The 19,560-nt window shown below is 58.0% G+C and overlaps 2 protein-coding genes across 2 annotated transcripts; one reads left to right on the top strand and one right to left on the bottom strand.

Annotated features, from left to right (window-relative positions):
* Positions 1-483: 483 nt before the first annotated feature.
* LOC311191125 (scavenger receptor cysteine-rich type 1 protein M130-like) lies at positions 484-5,476 on the top strand (the record flags this gene model as incomplete). The annotated part of the gene is made up of 12 exons (XM_084263223.1): positions 484-562; positions 1,307-1,627; positions 1,719-2,036; positions 2,116-2,418; positions 2,494-2,808; positions 2,978-3,187; positions 3,367-3,675; positions 3,769-4,119; positions 4,235-4,378; positions 4,532-4,627; positions 5,119-5,241; positions 5,358-5,476. 12 exons carry the CDS (start codon positions 484-486, stop codon positions 5,474-5,476), a joined length of 2,688 nt encoding a protein of 895 aa, XP_084119349.1.
* Positions 5,477-5,909: 433 nt separating this feature from the next.
* On the bottom strand, positions 5,910-18,943 carry LOC311191124 (NACHT, LRR and PYD domains-containing protein 3-like; the record flags this gene model as incomplete). Its single annotated transcript, XM_084263222.1, is given in 11 exon segments — positions 5,910-6,141; positions 6,293-6,463; positions 6,568-6,741; positions 6,977-7,147; positions 7,333-7,455; positions 8,024-9,725; positions 10,385-10,552; positions 10,555-10,627; positions 10,631-10,682; positions 18,520-18,595; positions 18,712-18,943. Coding segments are annotated over 11 exon segments (3,174 nt in total).
* Between the last annotated feature and the right edge of the window lie 617 nt (positions 18,944-19,560).

Raw genomic sequence — 19,560 nt, 5'->3', positions numbered from 1 at the left:
GGAGCAGAGCCGGCTGCAATTAGTCTCCTGTAAATTCAGGAAAGCCATGGGAAGCTGCTGTTTCCTGCAGGAATTACAGCCTGCTACAGCATTCACCTCCGAGCAGGGGAGGGAACCTCCAAGGGAACATCATCATGGGTAACATGGAGCTCAATTTAGATGCCTGAAACTGCCAGGGAATGGAAAAAGGAGCTGGGAACAACAGTCCCTGTCCCTGGGCAGGTGGCACTGCAAAACAAAGCTCGGCTGTGGGTCGGAGCAGAGCGCTTCCAGCAGTGCCTTCAGAGTTTAGCTCAAACGGAAATGAAACAGCTTAACAGCAGCCTGTGACAGCAGAGCCTGCCGGGCCCCATGGCTGTCTGAGGCTGAACCCTGTCCTCATCCTCATATGCTACAGAGAACTCGGGGTGCTCCTGCTCCCTTCCACCTCCTGTGCCCATGACTTTGCCGAGGCTCGTTCTCGGCTGGGCCCTGTGCCCCCCTATGTGGCGTCACCGCGAGAAGATCCTGGCCCCACCGGCAGCGCTGCAGGTGTCTGGGGAGCCGCGCGTGGTCGGTGCCGGTGCCGGGTCCCCGCCTGGTCTCAAACAGCCTCTTTCCTGCCGGGCTGCACAAGAGGCTGCAGACATGCCCCCTGCAATCACTACGGTGAGCCGGGGGTTGCTTTCCCTCAGTGCCCCCCTGCGGTTTCCAGGCACCCTATGGACGGCAGCAGCCCAAGGATGGGACACGATGTGTGAGATCATTAGGCTTCACCCTGCACTGATGCTGAGGGCAGCCTTGTGGAGGCTCCAGCAAGTTTTGGGATTAAACCCCTGCGCCGTTAGGCCTGGGTTCTTGCTGGGCTCAGGCAGCAGGGTCAGCTCCAGGGGGCAAACGGGTGGGGAGGGTCTGCATGATCCGAGCCAGTGGCAGATGTCCTGGGATGTTTGGGGGCCTGGCTCTCCCCAGGGACATCTGGGTGCCAACCCCCAGCAGGAAGGTTCATGATGCCAGAAGCGGAGCTGAGCCTCATATTTGGGCATGGAGCACGTTATTGGAGGGTGGGAGATAACCCACCTGATAACGGCTCACAAGGTGCTGGGTCTCCATTGGCTCCCAGCTGCGACGCTGCTGCCTATATATCACCCGCCCCGCACCGGGGGTGTCTGTCTCAGTACGATGGTGCCCATCGAGGTGCTGGGGCTGCTCCTGTGCCTGCAGCTCTGCAGGGGTGACTCCTCAGTGCTGGGGACAGATGTGGGGAAGGGGACCCCACCTTCCTCTCTGCAGCCACCGGCCGCACTCAGCACCCTCCCTGCCACAGGCACCGCAGAGCTGCGGCTGGTGAATGGCAGCGGGCGCTGTGCTGGCCGGGTGGAGGTGAAGCACGAGGGCGAGTGGGGCTCCGTCTGCATCTATGACTTCCATTGGGAATCCAGATGGGCCATGGTGGTGTGCAAGTCCCTGGGCTGTGGTCCGGTGGTCCACTCGTCACTGTACGCCCCATTTGGGCAGGGCACAGGCCGGATCTGGCTCCATCTCTTCTTCTGCACTGGCAACGAGGAGTTCCTGCATGATTGTCCCCACGTAGGCTGGGGAAAACACTACTGTGGCCACGAGTGGGACGTGGGGGTGACCTGTGAAGGTGAGTTGCGGAGGGGTTGCCAAGCTGGGCTAACTGCCCCATGCTGGGGCATTCACCAGTGACGGTGAGGCTGTGTTGGTGCCCCGTGCAGATGCGCTGGAGCTGAGGCTGGCGGATGGTGGGGGTCCCTGTGCCGGGCGGGTGGAAGTGAAGCTGCGGGGACGCTGGGGCTCAGTGCGGGACTTCTACTGGAACATAAAGGATGCCGAGGTGGTTTGCCAGCAGCTGGGCTGTGGCTCGGCTGCCGGTGCCTATCCTGCCAGCACCCACTTCGGTGAAGGCACTGGCCCAGTCAGCCTGGCTCGGGTCGACTGCCGAGGGGACGAGACCGCTCTCTGGTACTGCAAAATATATGGCTGGGGACCCTACCGTGGTGTTCACGACTTTGACACCGCCGTCATCTGCCAAGGTAGGAGCCAGGCAGCATGGGGGGAATGCGCCAGTCCTGACACAACCCCAAGCACTGAGCCCCGTGCATCTCCCCGCAGGTTTTTCCAGGCTGGTCGGCAGCGACAGCTCCTGTGCTGGGCGGCTGGAGGTGCGGCAGGGCCGAACCTGGACAAGAGTATGCAAGGGGGACGTGGACATCAAGGCTGCCCAGGTGGTCTGCCGGGAGCTGGGCTGTGGCCCGGTGCTGGCCATCCCCAGCACCAGCTGGTTTGAAGTGGGAACGGGGCCGTTCTGGCAGGGGGGATTCCAGTGCTCAGGCACTGAGCCCCTCCTCTCTGCCTGCACCCGGCGGCTGCCCCGCAGCGAGGGCTGCACCGGCCACGCCACCATCATCTGCTCCTGTAAGCCCTGGGGATACTGGGGAGGTGTCGGGTCCCCACATGCCATCATGTCCACCAACACCCTTTCTTCCACAGCCTACACAGGTTTCCGGCTGGCGGGCAACAGCTCGAGATGTGCCGGGCGGGTGGAGGTGGAGGTAGGGCGGACTTGGGGGTCCCTCTGCGCCAGTGACTGGGACCTGCCCGATGCCCACGTGCTCTGCCACCACCTTGGCTGCGGCCCCGCTGTCACCATGTCTCCAGGAGGCTACTTTGGTGTGGGTGATGGGCCGCTGCTGCGGGACACCTTTGTCTGCGGTGGGATTGAGCGTCACCCAGGCCAGTGTCCCACAGTGGTGCTGGGGCAGCCCGCCTGCCAACCCGGCCACGCCGCTGCCATCAACTGCTCAGGTCTGTACCGCACATGCCTAACAGGGCTTTTGGGACACCCCAAAAAACTGGAGCAGGAGACAGCGTGCCATTTTGGGGCAGGGGATTGGCGGAAGTGGCCCCCACCATCCCCTCAAGGCCCCTACTCTGCTGGTGCCGCAGCCCCACATCACTGGCAGGGATTTCGCAGGCATTGCGGAGCCGCTGCGGCTGGTGGAGGGGGAGAGCCGGTGTGACGGGCGGTTGGAAGTAGCCACCAGCCTCGGTGCCTGGGCCCGTGTGCCAGCGGGGCTGTGGGACGCCCGGGGTGCCAGTGTGGTGTGCCACCAGCTGGGCTGCGGTGTGCCAGAGAAGGTCTACACAGCGCCAGGCTCCAGCCCCGCAGTGCTGCAGGGCTGTGGTGTGCCGGCACCGAGCACAGCCTGGCCCAGTGCAATGTCTCGGGGATGGCCGCCGGGCTGACTGGCAGCCCTGAAGAGGTGGCTGTCGTCTGCTCAGGTGAGTGTCCTGGGGAGTGCCAGGGGGGAGTACCAGCAGCTCAATCAGCTGCTCCAGCTTGGGCCCCTCTGTGCCCCACAGGCAGCCGGCGGGTGATGCTGGTGGGTGGCACTGGACGCTGCGCCGGGAGGGTGGAGGTCTACGTCAACGGCACGTGGGGCAGCGTCTGCCAGGACACCTGGGACCTCTCAGGCGCCACCGTGGTCTGCCGCCAGCTGGGGTGCGGAACGGCACTGGAAGCACCCGGATCGGCTCCCTTTGGTCCCGGCACGGGGCCTCTGTGGCTGGATGCTGGTGGCTGCGCCGGGACCGAGGTGTCGCTCTGGGACTGCCTGGCCTTGGCACCGCGTGTCTGCCAGCGTGGTGGTGGGGCAGGAGCCATCTGCTCAGGTTGGTGCTGTGTGTCCCCAAATCGTGGACCGGGGGGACCTTTCTCCTGTGGAGGGCCCTGCCCCAGCCCTGCTGTGACCCTCCCCTTTGCAGAGCACCTCTCCCTGCGGCTGACGGGTGGCAGCAGCCGCTGCTCTGGGCACCTGGAGGTGCTCCACAACGGCACGTGGGGCCGCGTGTGCAACAACGGCACCAGCGCTGCCACGGCCACCATCGTCTGCCGGCAGCTGGGCTGTGGGGACGGGGGGACACTGATAACCGCCCCTGTCTGGGACCCAGCCCCCGCCTGGCTGTCCTGGGTGGGCTGCAAGGAAGGCTCCCGCTTGCTCTGGCGATGCCCATCAGCACCATGGCACCTGCACGCCTGCAGCCCCAGCACGGATGCCTACATCATTTGTCATCAGGACAGTGGTGATGCGAATGGGACTCCCACCCCATCCCCAGGTAGTCACTGCTACCATTGTGCCCTTGCACAGGCAGCTCTGCCCATGCCAGTGACCCCGCCATCCCTGGACGCACTGGTGTACCCCCATCACTCCACCTCACGATGTCCCCACAGATGTCCCCAGCAGTGGGACCCCAGTGCCAGCAGCGGGGACCATTTCAGTGCCCACGGTCCTGTGCGTCGTCCTGGGGATGCTGCTGTTCCTGGTCGTGGGTGTGCTGGCCGTGCAGGTGTGCTGTGCCCAGGATTGGCGCCAAGGTGGGTCCCAGTGGGCAGGTTTCGGGGCAGAGATGCTTTTGGGGGGGTTCCCTGTCCGTGGGTGGCACACACGGGTGTGTGGGTGGCCAGCTAGTGACCCCAGTGCTGATCACGGTGCCCACGGCCCTAGGTGAGCACTGCCCATGGTTTCAGGCCGCCGCAGAACCCCCGATGCCATCACTGATGCTGTCTACGAGGAGCTGGACTACGCCCTAACACCAGAGTACCAGGAGGTGCCCAGTTGCTCAGGTCTGTGAAGCCCCCTGTGCATCTTGGTTACCCCCAAAAGAGCTGGGGAGCCTCTGCTTCCCATCTCCACAGCAGTAATGGGGTTGGGAGCCCTGCTCAGGACCTGGCCATGCGGCACAGGCTCATCCCAGTAGTTTGGGATGCTCTGGCCATGCCCAACACCCAGTCCCCTCCCACCAGGGTCCCCATCGGAAGGGTCAGAGACGAAGCTGCCGAATGACAACAGGGACACTGGGGAGGAGAGTGATGCCATGGCAGCCCCAGGTGGGGGGACAGGGAGCATGGGGAAGGGGGGACGTGGATCCTCCAACTCTCAGTAGCTACAGCCCAGCGTCAACGTCCCTGCTGACAAGCCACCACTGTGGCTCCGCCTGAGAGCTTGCAGCCTAAGGGTCCCCTTACAGCACCAATGGTGTGACTGGAGTGGGGGCTCAGCCAGACCCCTGCCAGGGCCTGGGGCTCACTCCCACCTCTCCCCCTCCACGGGCCAGACTCCCCTGCCCAGCATGACCCCCTGCATTACTATGATGATGGCACGTCTGTGTTGGAAGGGTCCCCCTCTACCAGCGCTGGGGACATCTCTCAGTGGAGCTGGGGCTGCGTCCCAACCACAGGTAAGAGGGGCCACAGGGGACCTGTCCCCTGGAGAGCCACCCCAGGTGGGTGGGCTGCAGTGATGGGTGGGCAGCAGGTCTGTGGGGGCTGCACCAAACCATGGCTTTCCCCTAAGGTGGGAGCTGTCCCCCGCCCAGTCCCAAGGCAGCCACAAAGGACCCCTCTGCACAGCCCCTGGAGATGGACACAGGCTATGACGATGTTGACATCAGCACCACGGGGACATCGCTGTGAGGGCCATCCAGCCGCAGAACAGACCCTGCACCCCTCCCGCAGTGGGGGTCTGTGTGTGTGTGGTGTTTATTCTGTTACAGCGAATGTCTCTTTTCTATTAAACCCCAAAACTATTCCCAGGGCTGGCCCCTCACACTGGGGTACATCAGCCATACCTGGGGGATGCAGGGCAGGAGCTGGATCCCGAGGCGCAGCCCTGGGCATGGTGGGGAGGGGGCAGGAAGGAGAAGGCCATGGGGGAGTCCTGGCACTTGCCCCACACCTTTATCTGCCCTCGGGAATTTTGGCTGCTCCTTGGGACGTGCGTGTGCAAGGGGAGAGGGAAGAGTGCAGAGCTGCTCTGTGGACAGGACATCCTCCCCCATGCCCCTTTGTGTAGGACAGGCTCAAGCCCAGGGAGGCTACCCCCCACTTCAGCAGCCCTGAGAACAGTCTAGAAATGGCTCCTGCTGCTGGCAGGAGCTCTACTCAAGGAGGGGAGCCCCTTCCTGGCCCCCAGCAACACCCTACCCAGCAGGACCCCGCGGTTGAAGGGCAGCCGGGCCATGGCCCCCGTCTGCGGCTCATCTTGCTCCAGGAGGTCCCCGATCTTCAGGTTGGGCTTCAGTGCCCGCAGAGCCTCCAGCTTCTGCTGCGCTTCCTCACTTACCCCAGATGTGTCCAGTCTTTACCCGGCGGCAGGAAAGGAGAAACAGCTGTTAAATCCCACCCTCTGCCCTCCTGGATGCTGGGCAGTTTTACACCCACACCTGTCTCGCAGCGTCCGACCCTGAATCACTGGCACGAGGTGGATGGGCTGTGTGCCAGGTAGCTTACCCCAGGGTCTGCATCAAGCAGGCAGGATGCTGCAGCTGCTCGCAGAGCTGCAGGACACCATCACATCCCAGCTCGTTGTCACTCAGGTCCAGGCAGGTGAGGCTGGGTGTCTGCGCCAGCCCCGCACTCAGGGCTCGGCAGCAGGCACCTGTCAGTCGGCAGCTCCCCAGCCTGTGGGGCCAAAGCGAAGTGGGGTGAAGGGTGTGACCGGATGGTTGGCCAGTGTCTCCTGGTGGGAAGGAGGGAGCTACCAGATGGACTCAAAGGCCTCTTACCGCAGCGTCCGCAGCTGGCAGGTGCGGTGCTGGAGCCCCTCGCAGAGCAGCTGCACCCCGGCATCACGCAGCCCTTCGCTGAAGGACAGATCCAGCTCCTCCAGGCATGGGCTGGTGCTCAGCGCCATGGCGAGGTCCTCGCAGCAGGCACTGGTGAGGCGGGAGTACCGCAACCTGCCAGGGACCGTCAGAAAAGACCCTCAGAGCCCCCCACCCCATGGCACCTCACCCCAGTGATGGTTCCCACCCCGGTGTTGCTGCATTCAAGGTCCTCAGTGTGGGAGAGTAGGACAGAGAGATGACACCACCCCAGAGGGACTTTTTTGGGGTACCTCCACAGCACCCTGCTCCGCCCCAGGGTTCCGGCTGTGGGATGCTGGGGGAACACTTGCCTGGGGATGCCACTCACCGCAGGATGCGCAGGCGGCAGCCCGGCTGCCGCAGACCCTCACAGAGCAGGCGCACGCTGCCGTCGCCCAGTGCACCATCACCCAGCTCCAGCTGCACCAGGCTGGGGTGCTCGGCCAGCAGCGCCGCCAGCTCCACGCAGCAGCCCTCTGACAGCCCACACCACTGCAGCCTGTGGGGAGAGTCGCAGAGACCAGGCGGGCTCATCACACCCAGACCTGGCCACCCACACCCCACCACCTGGCCAACCAGCATGGAGGGACCAAACCCACCCATCCCACAGCCAACCAGCACCGTCGCATCTTCCCTGTGCTGGTGGCAGCACTGCAGTTTTGGCTCAGCACCGAGGTGTCTTACCGGAGCACCTGCAGGTTGCTGCCTGGGTGCTGCAGTGCCAGGCAAAGCAGGTGGAGGGGGGACCGTGGCTCCAGATGGTCAGTGATGGCACAGGGACATCCTCCAGCTTCCGAGGCGCCAGCGCTGTGGGGAGACAGGGCCCAGGGGGCATGGGCAGGCCTCACTGGCTCTGGGAACTCACTGCCGGCTTCAATGCCGTCTTGCAACACTCCCAGAGCTGAGCTTGCTTCCGTCTCCCAGGAGGTCCCTCAACGGGAGGTATCCTCAAGGAGGGACCTCTATGGCTTTGGAGATGCAAAGGATCATGAGCATTGCTGCCAGACTTATCCTGCTCTCGGTCAAGGCTTGTGGCATACCTAAACCTGCAGCACCAGGGATCTGCCCGTCGTGTGCGAGCAGGTGGGCGCGATGCCAGACCGGCACAAGATGCGGCCGTTCCAGCTGGGACGTTGAGCTGAGATGTTCCACCTCCACCAATCCCATTGCATGGGGTGGATGGAGGAGCTCACGTGACCCTCCTTGTCCCCAAGAAAAAGTAAAATCCTCCACAGGGGAATTAACTCCCCAGCAAAAGGACAAGCTGCTCTTTGGGCGGAAGGAGATGAAAATGGCTTTAAAACCATCCGTAGGGATGGAGAAGGACAACTGTCTCTGTCTGAGGCTTGCGCGAGCAGAGAGGGACAGTACTTACCGAGGCACTGAGGTGGCCCGCTCCTCCCCAGGATCCTGCTGGCCAAAGGAGCATCCCCGGAGGGAGACGCAGCTCAGCCCAGCCCACTGCCTGATGCAGAAGGAAAGAGCCATTTGGTCGTACAAGGTCAACTTGATGTCCTGCAAGGCGATGTCGGTGAAAGGACCCAACGCGCTTTGCACGAAGCTTTTCTCGTTCAGCTCAAACAAGAAGTGGAAAGTGTCCAACTCCGAAGCTGTCAGCGCTTGGCTGGGATGGGAGACGCCTCTGTGCCTCCCCTGCAGCCACCTCAGCACATCTTCCCTGGCTCGTGCTGAGATTCTGCACCCGAGGATTTGGCCTACAGACTCCATTGACTTTTGGCTTACCAGACCAAAGAGGAACCTCACCATCAAGGTCAGATCCTTCCTGGACTTGCTATAGCTTTCTAACAATGTATTTATGTCCTTCACAAGAGCTCCCGAGTCACCTGACGCTTCCTCATCATCCTCTAGAACGTAAAACATGGCTGCAAACAACTCCTGGAGGTGCAGGTGGGTAAAGCGGTAGACGCTCCCATGGTCTACGCCTTTCCTTGAGATCTTCTCATTGAGGAAGAGGGGGAGAAGGTCTGGCTGGTCCAAGCCTCGCTCCTTGATTTCCTTCTCCTCAAAGAGGACCTTGTGCTTCCAGATGCCGTCAGCAGCTAAGGAGCAGAGCTTGTGCAGGAACTGCCGGAGGTCCTGCGAGCTGCCCTGGCTCCTGCACTTCATCAGCTGCAAGAGATAAAACACGCTTATCTGCGTGGTGGCTAAGGAGCACTCAGCAAAGGCTTTCTTCTTGTGAAACTCTTGGCCAAGGATGGTGCAGACGGTCCAGCTCATGGCAGGGATGACGCACAAGCTGTAAAGGACCTCGTTGCCTCTGGCAAACGCCAAGGCCGCAGCGGCTTTATTGCTGTTCCCAAAATGCTGGTGGAAATACTGTGCCCTCCTGGCTGTGGAAAATCCCAGTATTTCTGCGTAACACTCGCCCTCCAGGCACCGCCCCAGGCTTCCAAGAGCTGTTGGCCTTGTGGTGATGAGCAAGGAGGACTCGGGGAGAACGGTCTTCTTCAACAAGCTCATCAGGGTGGTTTCCAGCGGCTTCACTTCCCTGGGGTCAGAGCTCAGCTCTTCCTCAGGCCGAGCCCAGGAAAATCCCAGAGCTTCAAACCCATCAAAAATAAACAGGATCTTCTTCTGCTCACCCAGGACCTTCCCGAGCGGCGCCTGCCTGTGAGGGCAGCACTTGGAAATGAGGTCTGCCATGCTTGCTTCCTTGGTGAAGGCAAGGTCTTTACAGTCCATGCAGAAGACGTAGTCAAACTGTGCATAGAGGGTCCCTTCCACCCACTCCACCATCACCTTCCTGACCGCCATTGTCTTCCCCATCCCCGGGGCCCCCACCAGCACCACGACCTGCAGCGCCTGCTCACCTTCCTCGGGTTCAAACAGCGACTGCACCGTGACGGTGACGGTGGCCGGCCCATTGCCGACGTCGGCACGTCCGCAGCTGCTCCCCACGGCCTCGTGCTCACCTAGGCGCTCGCTCCGAGGTCTCCTGGCGATGGTCAGGTCGGTGTAGCGGCTGCTGACGGACAGATTCTCCCCGAGACAGGAGCTCATGTCTTTGTACCGGAGGAACTCCTGGACCACGTGCTCCCTGTATTTCCGCTTATACTCTGCACTGGCGAGAAGCAGAGTCGGTGCTGAGCACAGACGGAACCCCGGGGAGCTCCCGACCAGCCCAACACACACCAGCGGGACCCTTGTTTCACTCCTCAGGGCTTTCCTAAATCTAGCAGAGGCAATAAGGGCATCGTCTGAGAGAATTTCGTCCCTATGGTCAGCTAGGGGAGGCCTTCTCCTCTCCTGGGTCCTCCAGTCACCCTGATCCCCCACCCTTGTTTTAAGCACCCTACAATGCTCAGCCACTCTGGGAGCAAACAGAATTTCTGGTGCCACCCACAGCCTCTGTCCCTGTCTGCTCATGCCCCAGAGGCCAAAGGCACTGTGCCGGGGCTCCTGGGGATCCCTCCGTCTCCAAAGCGTTACCAAACGTGCAGAGATGCCCTGCATCCCCATCCCAGGAGGAAAGGATCTGCCCAACTGCCAAGAGCTGAAGGCTCTTCTCCAGGAGAGGAGGGAGCCTGGCACTAAGTGGGGACAGCAGGAGGAGTGGTCACTGTAGCCCCCCCACTAATAGGATTGCAGCAGGACATCTCCGTGTTCCCAGGCTTCCCGCAAAGCCAAAACGTGCTCTTACCAACTTCTCTCTGTCTCCAAGATCACCCAAGGGAAAAAGAGACAAAGAAAAGCAAGATGTTCGCTGACTCCCTACCTTTCACCACCTCATCCAGGAGTTTCTCAGCAAGGTCTCTCTGCTGCATGTCTTCAAACAACCCAATCCCTGTGTCTGTCACAGCGTCTTCTCTGTCGTTCTGCACCACGCAGCTCACATGAGCGCAAGGGCGGTCGGCCTCTGCCAGGGAATCCCTGGGATAATCCATCCTCCTCCCACGGGAACCTCCGATAACTTTGCCTTGAACTCCTGAAAGTCCTCAGGCGTGAGGCCTTGCAGCTTTCATGAGAGGACAGCTAAAGAGCGCTCTTCTCCTGCCATCAGGGGATGATGCCACCTAAAGATGCCAGTGGTTAGACATCACAGCTATGCCATGGGCAAGAGGTTTTGGAGCTGGGCTCCAAGTTTGTCGCTTACAGCCTGGCTCTTCCTGCCCCAGAAAGCCCAGAATCAGCCATCCCAGCATGGCAAGGTCACCAGGGGTGCGGGCACTGCTGGGTCCAGCACTATGGGAATGTCCCTCCCACCCTTAGGACAGGCACAGGAGAGAAAAAAGTACCTGAAAAAGCATCACTGTGGCTTCTAACCAGACTGGGAGCTGCAGCCCCTCGGGCGCTGTGGGGACAGTTTGGTCCACACCACCGAATGCACCGGGCAGTGGGATCTTGCCAGAAGGGCTCAGCTGCTGCCCAAAATCCCAGTCCCACATGCAGTCACAGCTTCTCTTTGCAATGGCAGACCAACATCCGGCGCACACTTCCTCTTCCCTCACCACGGGGCCGCTCCCCTGCCGGCTTCCGGAAAACCACCTGGATGGGGAAGTTCAGACCGGAAGGATTCCCGGCAATAAACCCAGGGAGAAGAGGCTGTTTTGGGGGAGAAAAGATGGTTTTAGCAAAGCACATGGATGCTCACAGCTGCCACAGCCCTTCTGCTGCTTTGCGCCTCCCGGTGCTGGCAGCTCTCCCCCCTCCCAGCAACAGCTTGTGGGTTTGACTGAAAAGCCACCAAACCTCTGAGTTTCCAGCTGTGCTGGAGTAAGTGCGCTTTGCTCGGGGTCTCCAGGGCTTTCATTGGCCTCGTCTTGGTAAGAACACCCAGGGACCTTCCTCTTCCTCCTCCCCACCTCCTTCCTTGGCGCTGCTCCTTATCACTCTTTCCCTCCCCATTTCCAGTCTCTCAGGTCTTTAGGAGACGAGTACCATCCCGAGGCTCTCCAGAAGCAGAGCCGGCTGCAATTAGTCTCCAGTAAATTCAGGAAAGCCATGGGAAGCTGCTGTTTCCTGCAGGAATTACAGCCTGCTGCAGCATTCACCCCGGAGCAGGGGGGGGAACCTCCAAGGGAACCCCATCACGGGCAACATGGAGCTCAATTTAGATGCCTGAAACTGCCAATTAGGAGAGAGCAATTAAATATAGCTGTGGGAAATGGGGAGTTAGACCGGGAGAGGATCATTGGGGTGATATATCTGAAAGGGAAAGGAAAAAGGAGCTGGGAACAACAGTCCCTGTCCTGGGGCAGGTGGCACTGCAAAACAAAGCTCAGCTGTAGGTCGGAGCAGGGTGCTTCCAGCAGTGCCTTCAAGGTTTAGCTCAAACGGAAATGAAACAGCTTCATGCTGCAAGCTCGTGCTGCACCAGCCTTTGCTCTGGTGTGCACCAAGGAATCAGTACGTGCCTTCTTCCCTGGGTGCAGGTAGCCGGATCGCCCAGTAGATCGGTAAGAAAGCAGCGGTCCAAAGACGGTTCCACAAACTGGGATAAGATGGAGAAGATTTGTCTGAACAGATGCAGTGTTGGTAAAATAACAGCAGGATTGGATATTATGTCCCACCAGCCCTTTGCTGGCCTCACTGGGCTTGGAGAGATCAAACGAAGGGGTGCTGCTAATTATGGTCAGGGCTCGGTCAGAGAGGGGACAATTTTGATCATGGAATCATCAGATGCATTTGGTTAGCAGGGACCTATAAAGGTCACGTATTCCAAACCCATCTTCACTAGATCACGTTGTTCCATCAAGCCTGACCTTGAATGTTTCCAGGGATGGGTTCTCCAGGACCTCTCTGCACAGCCTATGCCAGTGTCTCACCACCCTCAGAGGGAAGAGCTTTTACCCAATACCCAACCTAAGTCTCCCCTTTTCGAATTTAAACCATCAGCCCTTGTCTTATCACTACACACCCTTGGGAACAGTTCTTCCCCAGCTTTCCTACAGGCACTTTTCAGGAACTGGTAGGCCGCTATAAGGTCCACCTAGAGCCTTCTCTTCTCCAGGCTGAACAACCCAACTCTCTCAGCCTGTCTTTACAGGAGAGGTGCTCCAGCCCTTTGATCATTTTTGTGGCATCCTCTGGACTCACTCTAACAGGTCCCTGTCCTTCTTGTGCTGAGGGCTCCAGAGCTGGAGCCAGCACTGCAGGGGGGTCTCCCCAGAGCAGAGCAGAGGGGCACAATCCCCTCTCTTGAGCCGCTGGCCATGCTTCTGGGGATGTAGCCCAGGATGCAGTTGGCCTTCCCAGTGTACCAGCGGGCACAGGTTCATATCAGCATCTCGCTCAAACTGTCTCCAGAGGATACATAAAAAACCTAGATTTCTCATGCGGGTGATATTCCAGAAACTGGAGCTACCAAAGATGTCTCCAACCTCTGAATCTGGAAGACTAAAGAGGATTTGATGTAGGTGCTCTCAGTGTAAGCCAAGGTTAACTACTGGGAATTACAACGGACAAGCCAGGAAGATCAACAGGTACAAGAGCGGCCAAAGCTTTGTGTGAGATACAGGCTTTTCCTCATCAAGCTCAAGTGAGAAAACCATTAAGAGGGTTTAATTTTCCTCCATAACTTTGCTGGTATCTAAGGAGCATTGTGGGAATCACTGATTAAGACTCCAGAGTGGAAGAGGAGCTCAGGACAAAATTATGCCCTCAATCAAGTGGACAGAAGCTGCTCTAAAAGCACCAAAATTTAACTGAACTAAACTGCCCAGCACCGGGAAAGCACCTTTCCTCAGGGACAGTCCTTTTTAAGGAACCCAGTGATAAACTGACCGAGTGCTTCATCAGTGGGAACACCAGGTATGAGCAAGCTGGAAAATAATCCTCTGTGCTGCTGCTAAAAAAGCAGGGAAGCAAGTAGTGGGGAAACTGGTTTGAAAAACCCCACAGTCCAGGCTAGTTTAGAGATTAGCAAGAGACAAACTTCCTGAATGGAACTCACTGCCTGTCTCTGTGGGCGGTGGTAATCAAGAAATAAAATGCTGGAGGTGCAGCTGGAGAAGGGAATAGAAAGGGCAACAGGAGACAAGGTAAATGAGGGTTTTTTCCTACAGGCTCAGAAAGGCAGCGGGAAGAAAAATCTATGTAACGCACGAGAAGCCCAAAAAGGATGCTGGGAAACAGTTTGATAAGCCAGGAGACCAACAGACTCAGGGCTTTTTGTGGTTTTGAAAGGGAGGTCTGCTGCATCCTTGCTGGGGTTGTGAAGATGAGCGCTGGAGATGGGGGACTGCTCAGTGCGGCCTCAAGGCAACTCCCCAGCCCTTGGATTTTCCCCATCGGGAGCTTTATTTTCTTTCAGTTTAAGCAGAGCGGCCAGTAATTCCCACAATAGGGTTTTTCATGATTAAGTAACTATCTAACGTGCTGATGTGGTCTTGCTTAGCTTGGTTTAACAACGTGAAGCAATAATAACAACTCAAGACCCAAGATTAAAAATCGTTAGAGCTCTAAAGGGAGCTCAGAGAGCTTCAGCCCTTGAGATCTGGATCCTCCCAGGCTGGGGGTCCAGTTAAAGCTTTGCAAAAATGCTCTAAAATAACGACAACCTAACGACCTCAGTGAGTTTGTTTGCTTATAGGATCAGCCCTGCAGGACAGTAATTCACAGAGAGGCAGCTAGATGTAGTGAGAGACAGCAAACCCTGCCACGGTCCCTTCCCCAGGCAGGTAAATAGGTGAGGAACCTGCAAAGGGGGCAGGGAGGAAATCCAACAGGAAAGGAAAAAGTGTGTTTGAAAGAGATGGAACCTCAGGCCCTGGCAGTATTTGATTAAAGGCCAACAGAATATAACACAAGACACGTACCTCTCAAGTATAATCACACTGATGCTGAAGATGGACACTTTAGCTAACAGGGAGATGAAAATCACTGTCAGGTTACAGGGGGGTACGGGAAAAAACTTTTTAGAGGGTGAGTGCCTATAGAAATGCTGCTCTGTGCCCCTTAATGCGCTCTGCTGCTCACACAACTGCACTTACACGCTTGCAGAATTGTATTAATGCTTCTTGCAATGTGCTGTAGAGCCGGAATACTTGTAAGCAAATTTCATTATTGCAGGATTAATTAATTATCTGAACTGTGAGTGCAAGTTAATACCACCATCAACATAGCATTGCCTGGAGGAGAGCATCAGGAAAGCCTCTGTGGGGTAAGAACGAGGGGGCAGTACCAGGGGAAGGACCAGGCCCAGGGACCTGAGCCAGGAGATGGAGCCAGGACTAGGACTGAAACCACAGATGAGAGGTCCCTGCAAGAGCCAGGACCAGAAATAAAACCCTTTGCAGACTCAAGACCAGAGGAAGGCTACCTACAGCACCCAGGTGTGAAATCCATCCCAGAGACGGGCTGAAGACAAGCTAAACCAGACCTCTGAGGATGTCAGTAAGACAATAAGGAGCTACTGCTGCCCACAGCACTGAGCTAAAGCCAAAATCCCCTTGACACTACTCAAACTGAGACTATCTGACAAAGGCTGAACTTAAATAGAGCCCAGGGGCACAGGACAGTGGATGGGGAAGTTCCCGGTGAGGCTGGTTTGGCTTTGAGGTTATTAACAGCCCTGCAGTGGCAAGGTGGGGGTTTTGGGTTTATATTACATGGCTCAGCTCAGCTTTCCCCTGTGTGGGCTGCTAAGCCAGGCACTGCTTCAGCTGCTGCAACTGCAACCCCACCTTGGCTGCTTTAAGTTGCTCTACCATGAAAAATGTCCTGGGGTTCTTAATCCTGCTTCCCTGGGTGTGCTGAGGGGGAGAGATGGCTGCTGCTCAAGCAGCCCCAGGTCTTTGCTGCTGTGTAGCCTTCTTCCCCATTATGTGACTGGGGCTCAAGGAGAGGAGAGAGGCTCCTTGGGGGTTTCTGATGCACCTGGTGAAATGAGTATAAGCCTGTTCTGTGACCTGCTCTCCTGCTTTTCATGTCCTGGTTTACAAATGGGGCATGGGTGTATTGGCTGGGGAGAGAGTAAACCCATCCTGTGGAGGAGATGGGGGCCAGGGAGCTGGATTCAAGGCATGTGGGGGGTTTGCCGCTGGAACTGCTGGCTGCATGCAATGTGCTGGCTGAGGAACCAGGCATGATGGAAGGGAAAATGTGCTGGGGTATGCAATTAGCAAAGCTGGCTTTGAGGGGAGCTGGGAAAGGGGAAAAGGAAGTCTTAAGGCACAGTGGGAGTCTAAGGAAGGGGAAAAGTTGACTCCTCATTGCTTGGCAGATGGTGCAGCTACTACAGCTAGGCTTGTGTGTGTGCTGTTGGGTGGCTGCAGCTGCAAGGGAATGGGCTGGTGGCTTTGCTGGGGTAGGAGAGAGCTTGTGGGCAACGGTTCCACCTGAACGATGCCCACTGGGGGTTTCAGGGGTCCCCAGATGAGCCTGGCCCTGTGGCACCAGGGGCTGCACTCCCCCATCCAGCTCAGTTTCTGAGTTCTGAGCCTGCCATCATCCTGTCCCTCCTGCTCACAGGAAATAAATCTGGGACCAACTGTGTCTCCCCAAAAGCATGGGGCATATCATGCTCTTTCCCAAGGATGCTTCTGCCTCCCCTCTTCCTCACTCCCCAACCTAGGCAGGGCTTGCAGGGGGCTCCCTGGAGCCAGGCTGTTCTTACCCCTGCAAACCCATCTGGAGAGATGCTGTGAGCCCAAGGGGAGAAGGAAAAAAACAGCAGCACAGTTTCCAAAGGTTTCCCTCTCCACCTGACCTTGAAGAAGCTGTTTTCACCTTGCTGAGCCTTGATCTGAATCACTGGTGCTGGTGTTTGGCTCTCTCCCAAAGGGGGTTAGGGGTGATGTGACCCACTTACTGTATGGGACCCTCTGCGATGGCTGGGGGTCTGTGACCTTATATTGTTTACAGTTCCTTTCCTTTGCTTCCCTTTTTTCTATATTGGTAAAATACATAATTAAAATTCAAAATCTGAGGCATATAATACAGATTCAAAAAGTCTAAGGCATTTGAATGCATCGTGTGGGGTTGTTTGTCTCCCATGGCAGTGGCAGCCTGTGGGAATGCGAGGAAATCACAGCCAGAAGCCCCCAGCCTCATCTTCTCCAGGCTCTGGGGACCGGATCCAGGGATTTCAGCTTGCTCAAGGCTCCCTCCTTCCTCCCGCAACACTGAGGGGAGGCGCAGAGGCCGGGGATGTTTCTGCCTGATTGAGTAAGGACTAAAAGGTTTTATGAGAAGGAGTTCAGGTGTTTCCCCTGCATTAAATCTCAGGGTTTCCCAAGCTTTGCAGAAACTTAGCCCCTCTCTGCTGCTATTGATAGATACGCAGACTTGGGAGGCATTGCAAAGGGGAAGCAGCAGAATTTTTCTTTATAGTGGGTTTTGGGCAGCCTGAGTGGTTTTTAAGCAAGTTGGCATAGGTGACGTGAGCACCAGCTTGGCTCTTGTGGGCAGTTTGGCAGACCCAGAGAGGGTCAAGGAAGAAAACAGTGATTATTTTCTTTTCCTATGGATTTTCTGTCTTATTGCACAAACTCCACAGTTGAGCTGGTGCTTGGCTGATGTATGTGGGAGGGAAGAAAATGTGGAGGCCACAGGTGTGGGTTATTCTGTGAGGGGGGAAGCTGACCAAGCTGATTTCTCATGGATTTCTGGGTACTATCTCCTTAAGGTGCTGACACTTTCTGTGAAATTTTAAGAAGCTGGTCAGTGGGTCCTGAGTATCTGCGTGGAGGCAGATGGGCAAGCATCACACAGTCCTTATTTCCAGAAAAATCAAGCTGAAAGAGCTCTAGATGGCCCCAAACAAGTCCTTTCCTTGGGGCACAAACAGGATTTGACCTGAGCACCATGAATCTGGGACCCGTGCCTGGCTGGAGGAGGTGAGCCTGCAGCAGGGAGGGCTCTTTGCTTTAACCCATGCGCTGCGAAGTGCCGGTGCGGCAGAGGAGGAGGCTGCACGCCTGGCACAGCCTGGCTGGATGTCTGACAGCACTCCGCGGCACAGGCTGCGTGCCTGGCTCTGGGACAGCCATGGGCTGCCTGCGAGCCCTCGCGGGACTCTTCTAAGGAGAGGCAGATGCTGGTCTGCTGGCACGGGGTGGGGGGGTCTGGGGAGAAGGGGAACAGAGCTGGCACAAAACTACCCCAGGGTGCGGTGCTTTATTTTCCTCCCTCCTTGCAGAGCTGCCCCTTGTCAGGACAGACTGCAGCCCCTCGACTTGCTGCTGGGGGATCGTCACACTCAAAATCCCTTATCCTGGGGGTGGGGAGAGCCCTGTATTCCTTTTTTTCTCTCATATACTGTCTTGGTTTTGCCTGGCATAGACTTAATTTTCTTCCTAGTCATGGGTATAGTGCTGTGTTTTGGAGAATCATGTTCCACGACACTACATGTGAGCATCCCAATTTATCAGGCTGTCCTCCTCCTATTCTCCCTTCCCTTCCCCTCCCACTACTCCGTGCTGCAGGGACAGCCCAGAACTGCCGACAAGCCCCAAAAAACTAGGGGAGTGAAGATGGAGCTGGCCTGCTGCCCCCCGCCCTTGCCATTCTGTCCCTCCCCCCTAGAGTCCCAACCCTTCCCCCTGGATTGGAGCACTCCCTCTCCCCCCCCGCCCCCCCCTTCCATGTTCTCCATCTTCATGCAGTCTGCAGAGGTGCATTGTGGGAAAATCCCAAGTCCCCCCCACCCCCTTCTGTCTCACTCCCTCCCTCCTCTCTGCGCAAGAGTCAGCTCCCAAGGTGTGAGTCGTGCAGCCAGCCGGAGGACAGGAGGTAAGGGCTGCTGCTTCCCTCCACGCATGCTGGCACCTGGGCGGGGGGCGAGGGGGCAGAGCTGCCGGGGGTCCCTAGCTATCAGCGGAAAGCCACGCTGCCGCGTTTGTGCTCGGGGTGACGTAACAAATTAGAGACGCGGATGTACCTGGTCAAGGTGAGTGTCTGCCTCCTCACCTCTGCCCGGGGTGAAGGCCAGGGACTGCCATGCCGGCCAGCTCAGGAGCGAGGGCGCCTGCCTGCACACTTCTTCCTGTTAACAGGCGACAGCGTGGAGGGTCAAGGAGCGTGGCAAGGACGCCAGCCCCAAGCAGCTCCCTCCCCTCCCCAGCTGAAGGTCAGGCAGCCAGGGAAGGCATTTCCGCAAACCCGAGCGCACGGGAGCCTGCCTGCCTGCCGCCTCCGCGTACCTGCCGTCTCCGCTGCCCCTGCGGGATGCGCTGCTCTTCCCTGATCCCAGGCGGGCTGCCTGCCGTGAATCCCCCAGCCGGGATCCACGCACGGGGACGCGGCAGCCCTGGGATGGAGACGGGGGGTTTGATGCCGCAGAAGCGCTCGGGAGGCAGAGCGGCGCTGAGCACACAGAGCTGGAGTCGGCCATGTGCCGGAAACGGGGCTGCTGGGAGGGAGGAGGGGAAGCAGCATCCTCTGCAAAAACCTTTCAGGCGCGGCAGGAACGCCTGGACGCCTCCCCGAAAGATTTGGTCAGGTTTCTAGCCACGTTTCCTCTCGCCTCTGCCTGAGTGGTGGTATTTGTTTGCCCTTTGCTCTGCCCTGGGTGGGTTTAAGTGCTGTCAGTCCCGAGGCAGGAGGTAAAGCAGGGCAGGAGCAGCCCGCAGTCCTGGCTCTTCATCCTCACCTTTCCCAAGGAAGGAGCTGGGGGTGGTTTGGTTAAGCAGTGGAGCTTTGAGATCCTTTGAGATGGCCCCTGCTCTGTGCTGTAAAGGAGCTCACAAAGGGAAATCTGCCTAAAAAAAAGACCGAAATGGAGATTGATGACAGAGGTGATGCTGCCTGGATCAAGCTCTGGGGGAAAGCTTGCTCCAGCCAGGAGGGAGGAGGACACCAGACATGGGCTCCTCTTTCATGGTGGGGAGGGGGGGCGGGGAGGCTTTTCAGTCTGTCCCTGCCTCTGTGTGCATCCATGCCCAGTATGTTTGCAGAGACCTGTTGATGCAGTCCCTGTTCTGGCTGAGTTCTGTGGCGGTCTAGTAGCTT

The sequence above is a fragment of the Gallinula chloropus genome, assembly GCF_964237585.1.
Source record: "Gallinula chloropus genome assembly, chromosome: 4".
NCBI classification, from domain to species: domain Eukaryota; kingdom Metazoa; phylum Chordata; class Aves; order Gruiformes; family Rallidae; genus Gallinula; species Gallinula chloropus.
Note: the sequence above shows the minus strand (reverse complement) of the source record. Positions and strands in the feature narration are given on the sequence as shown.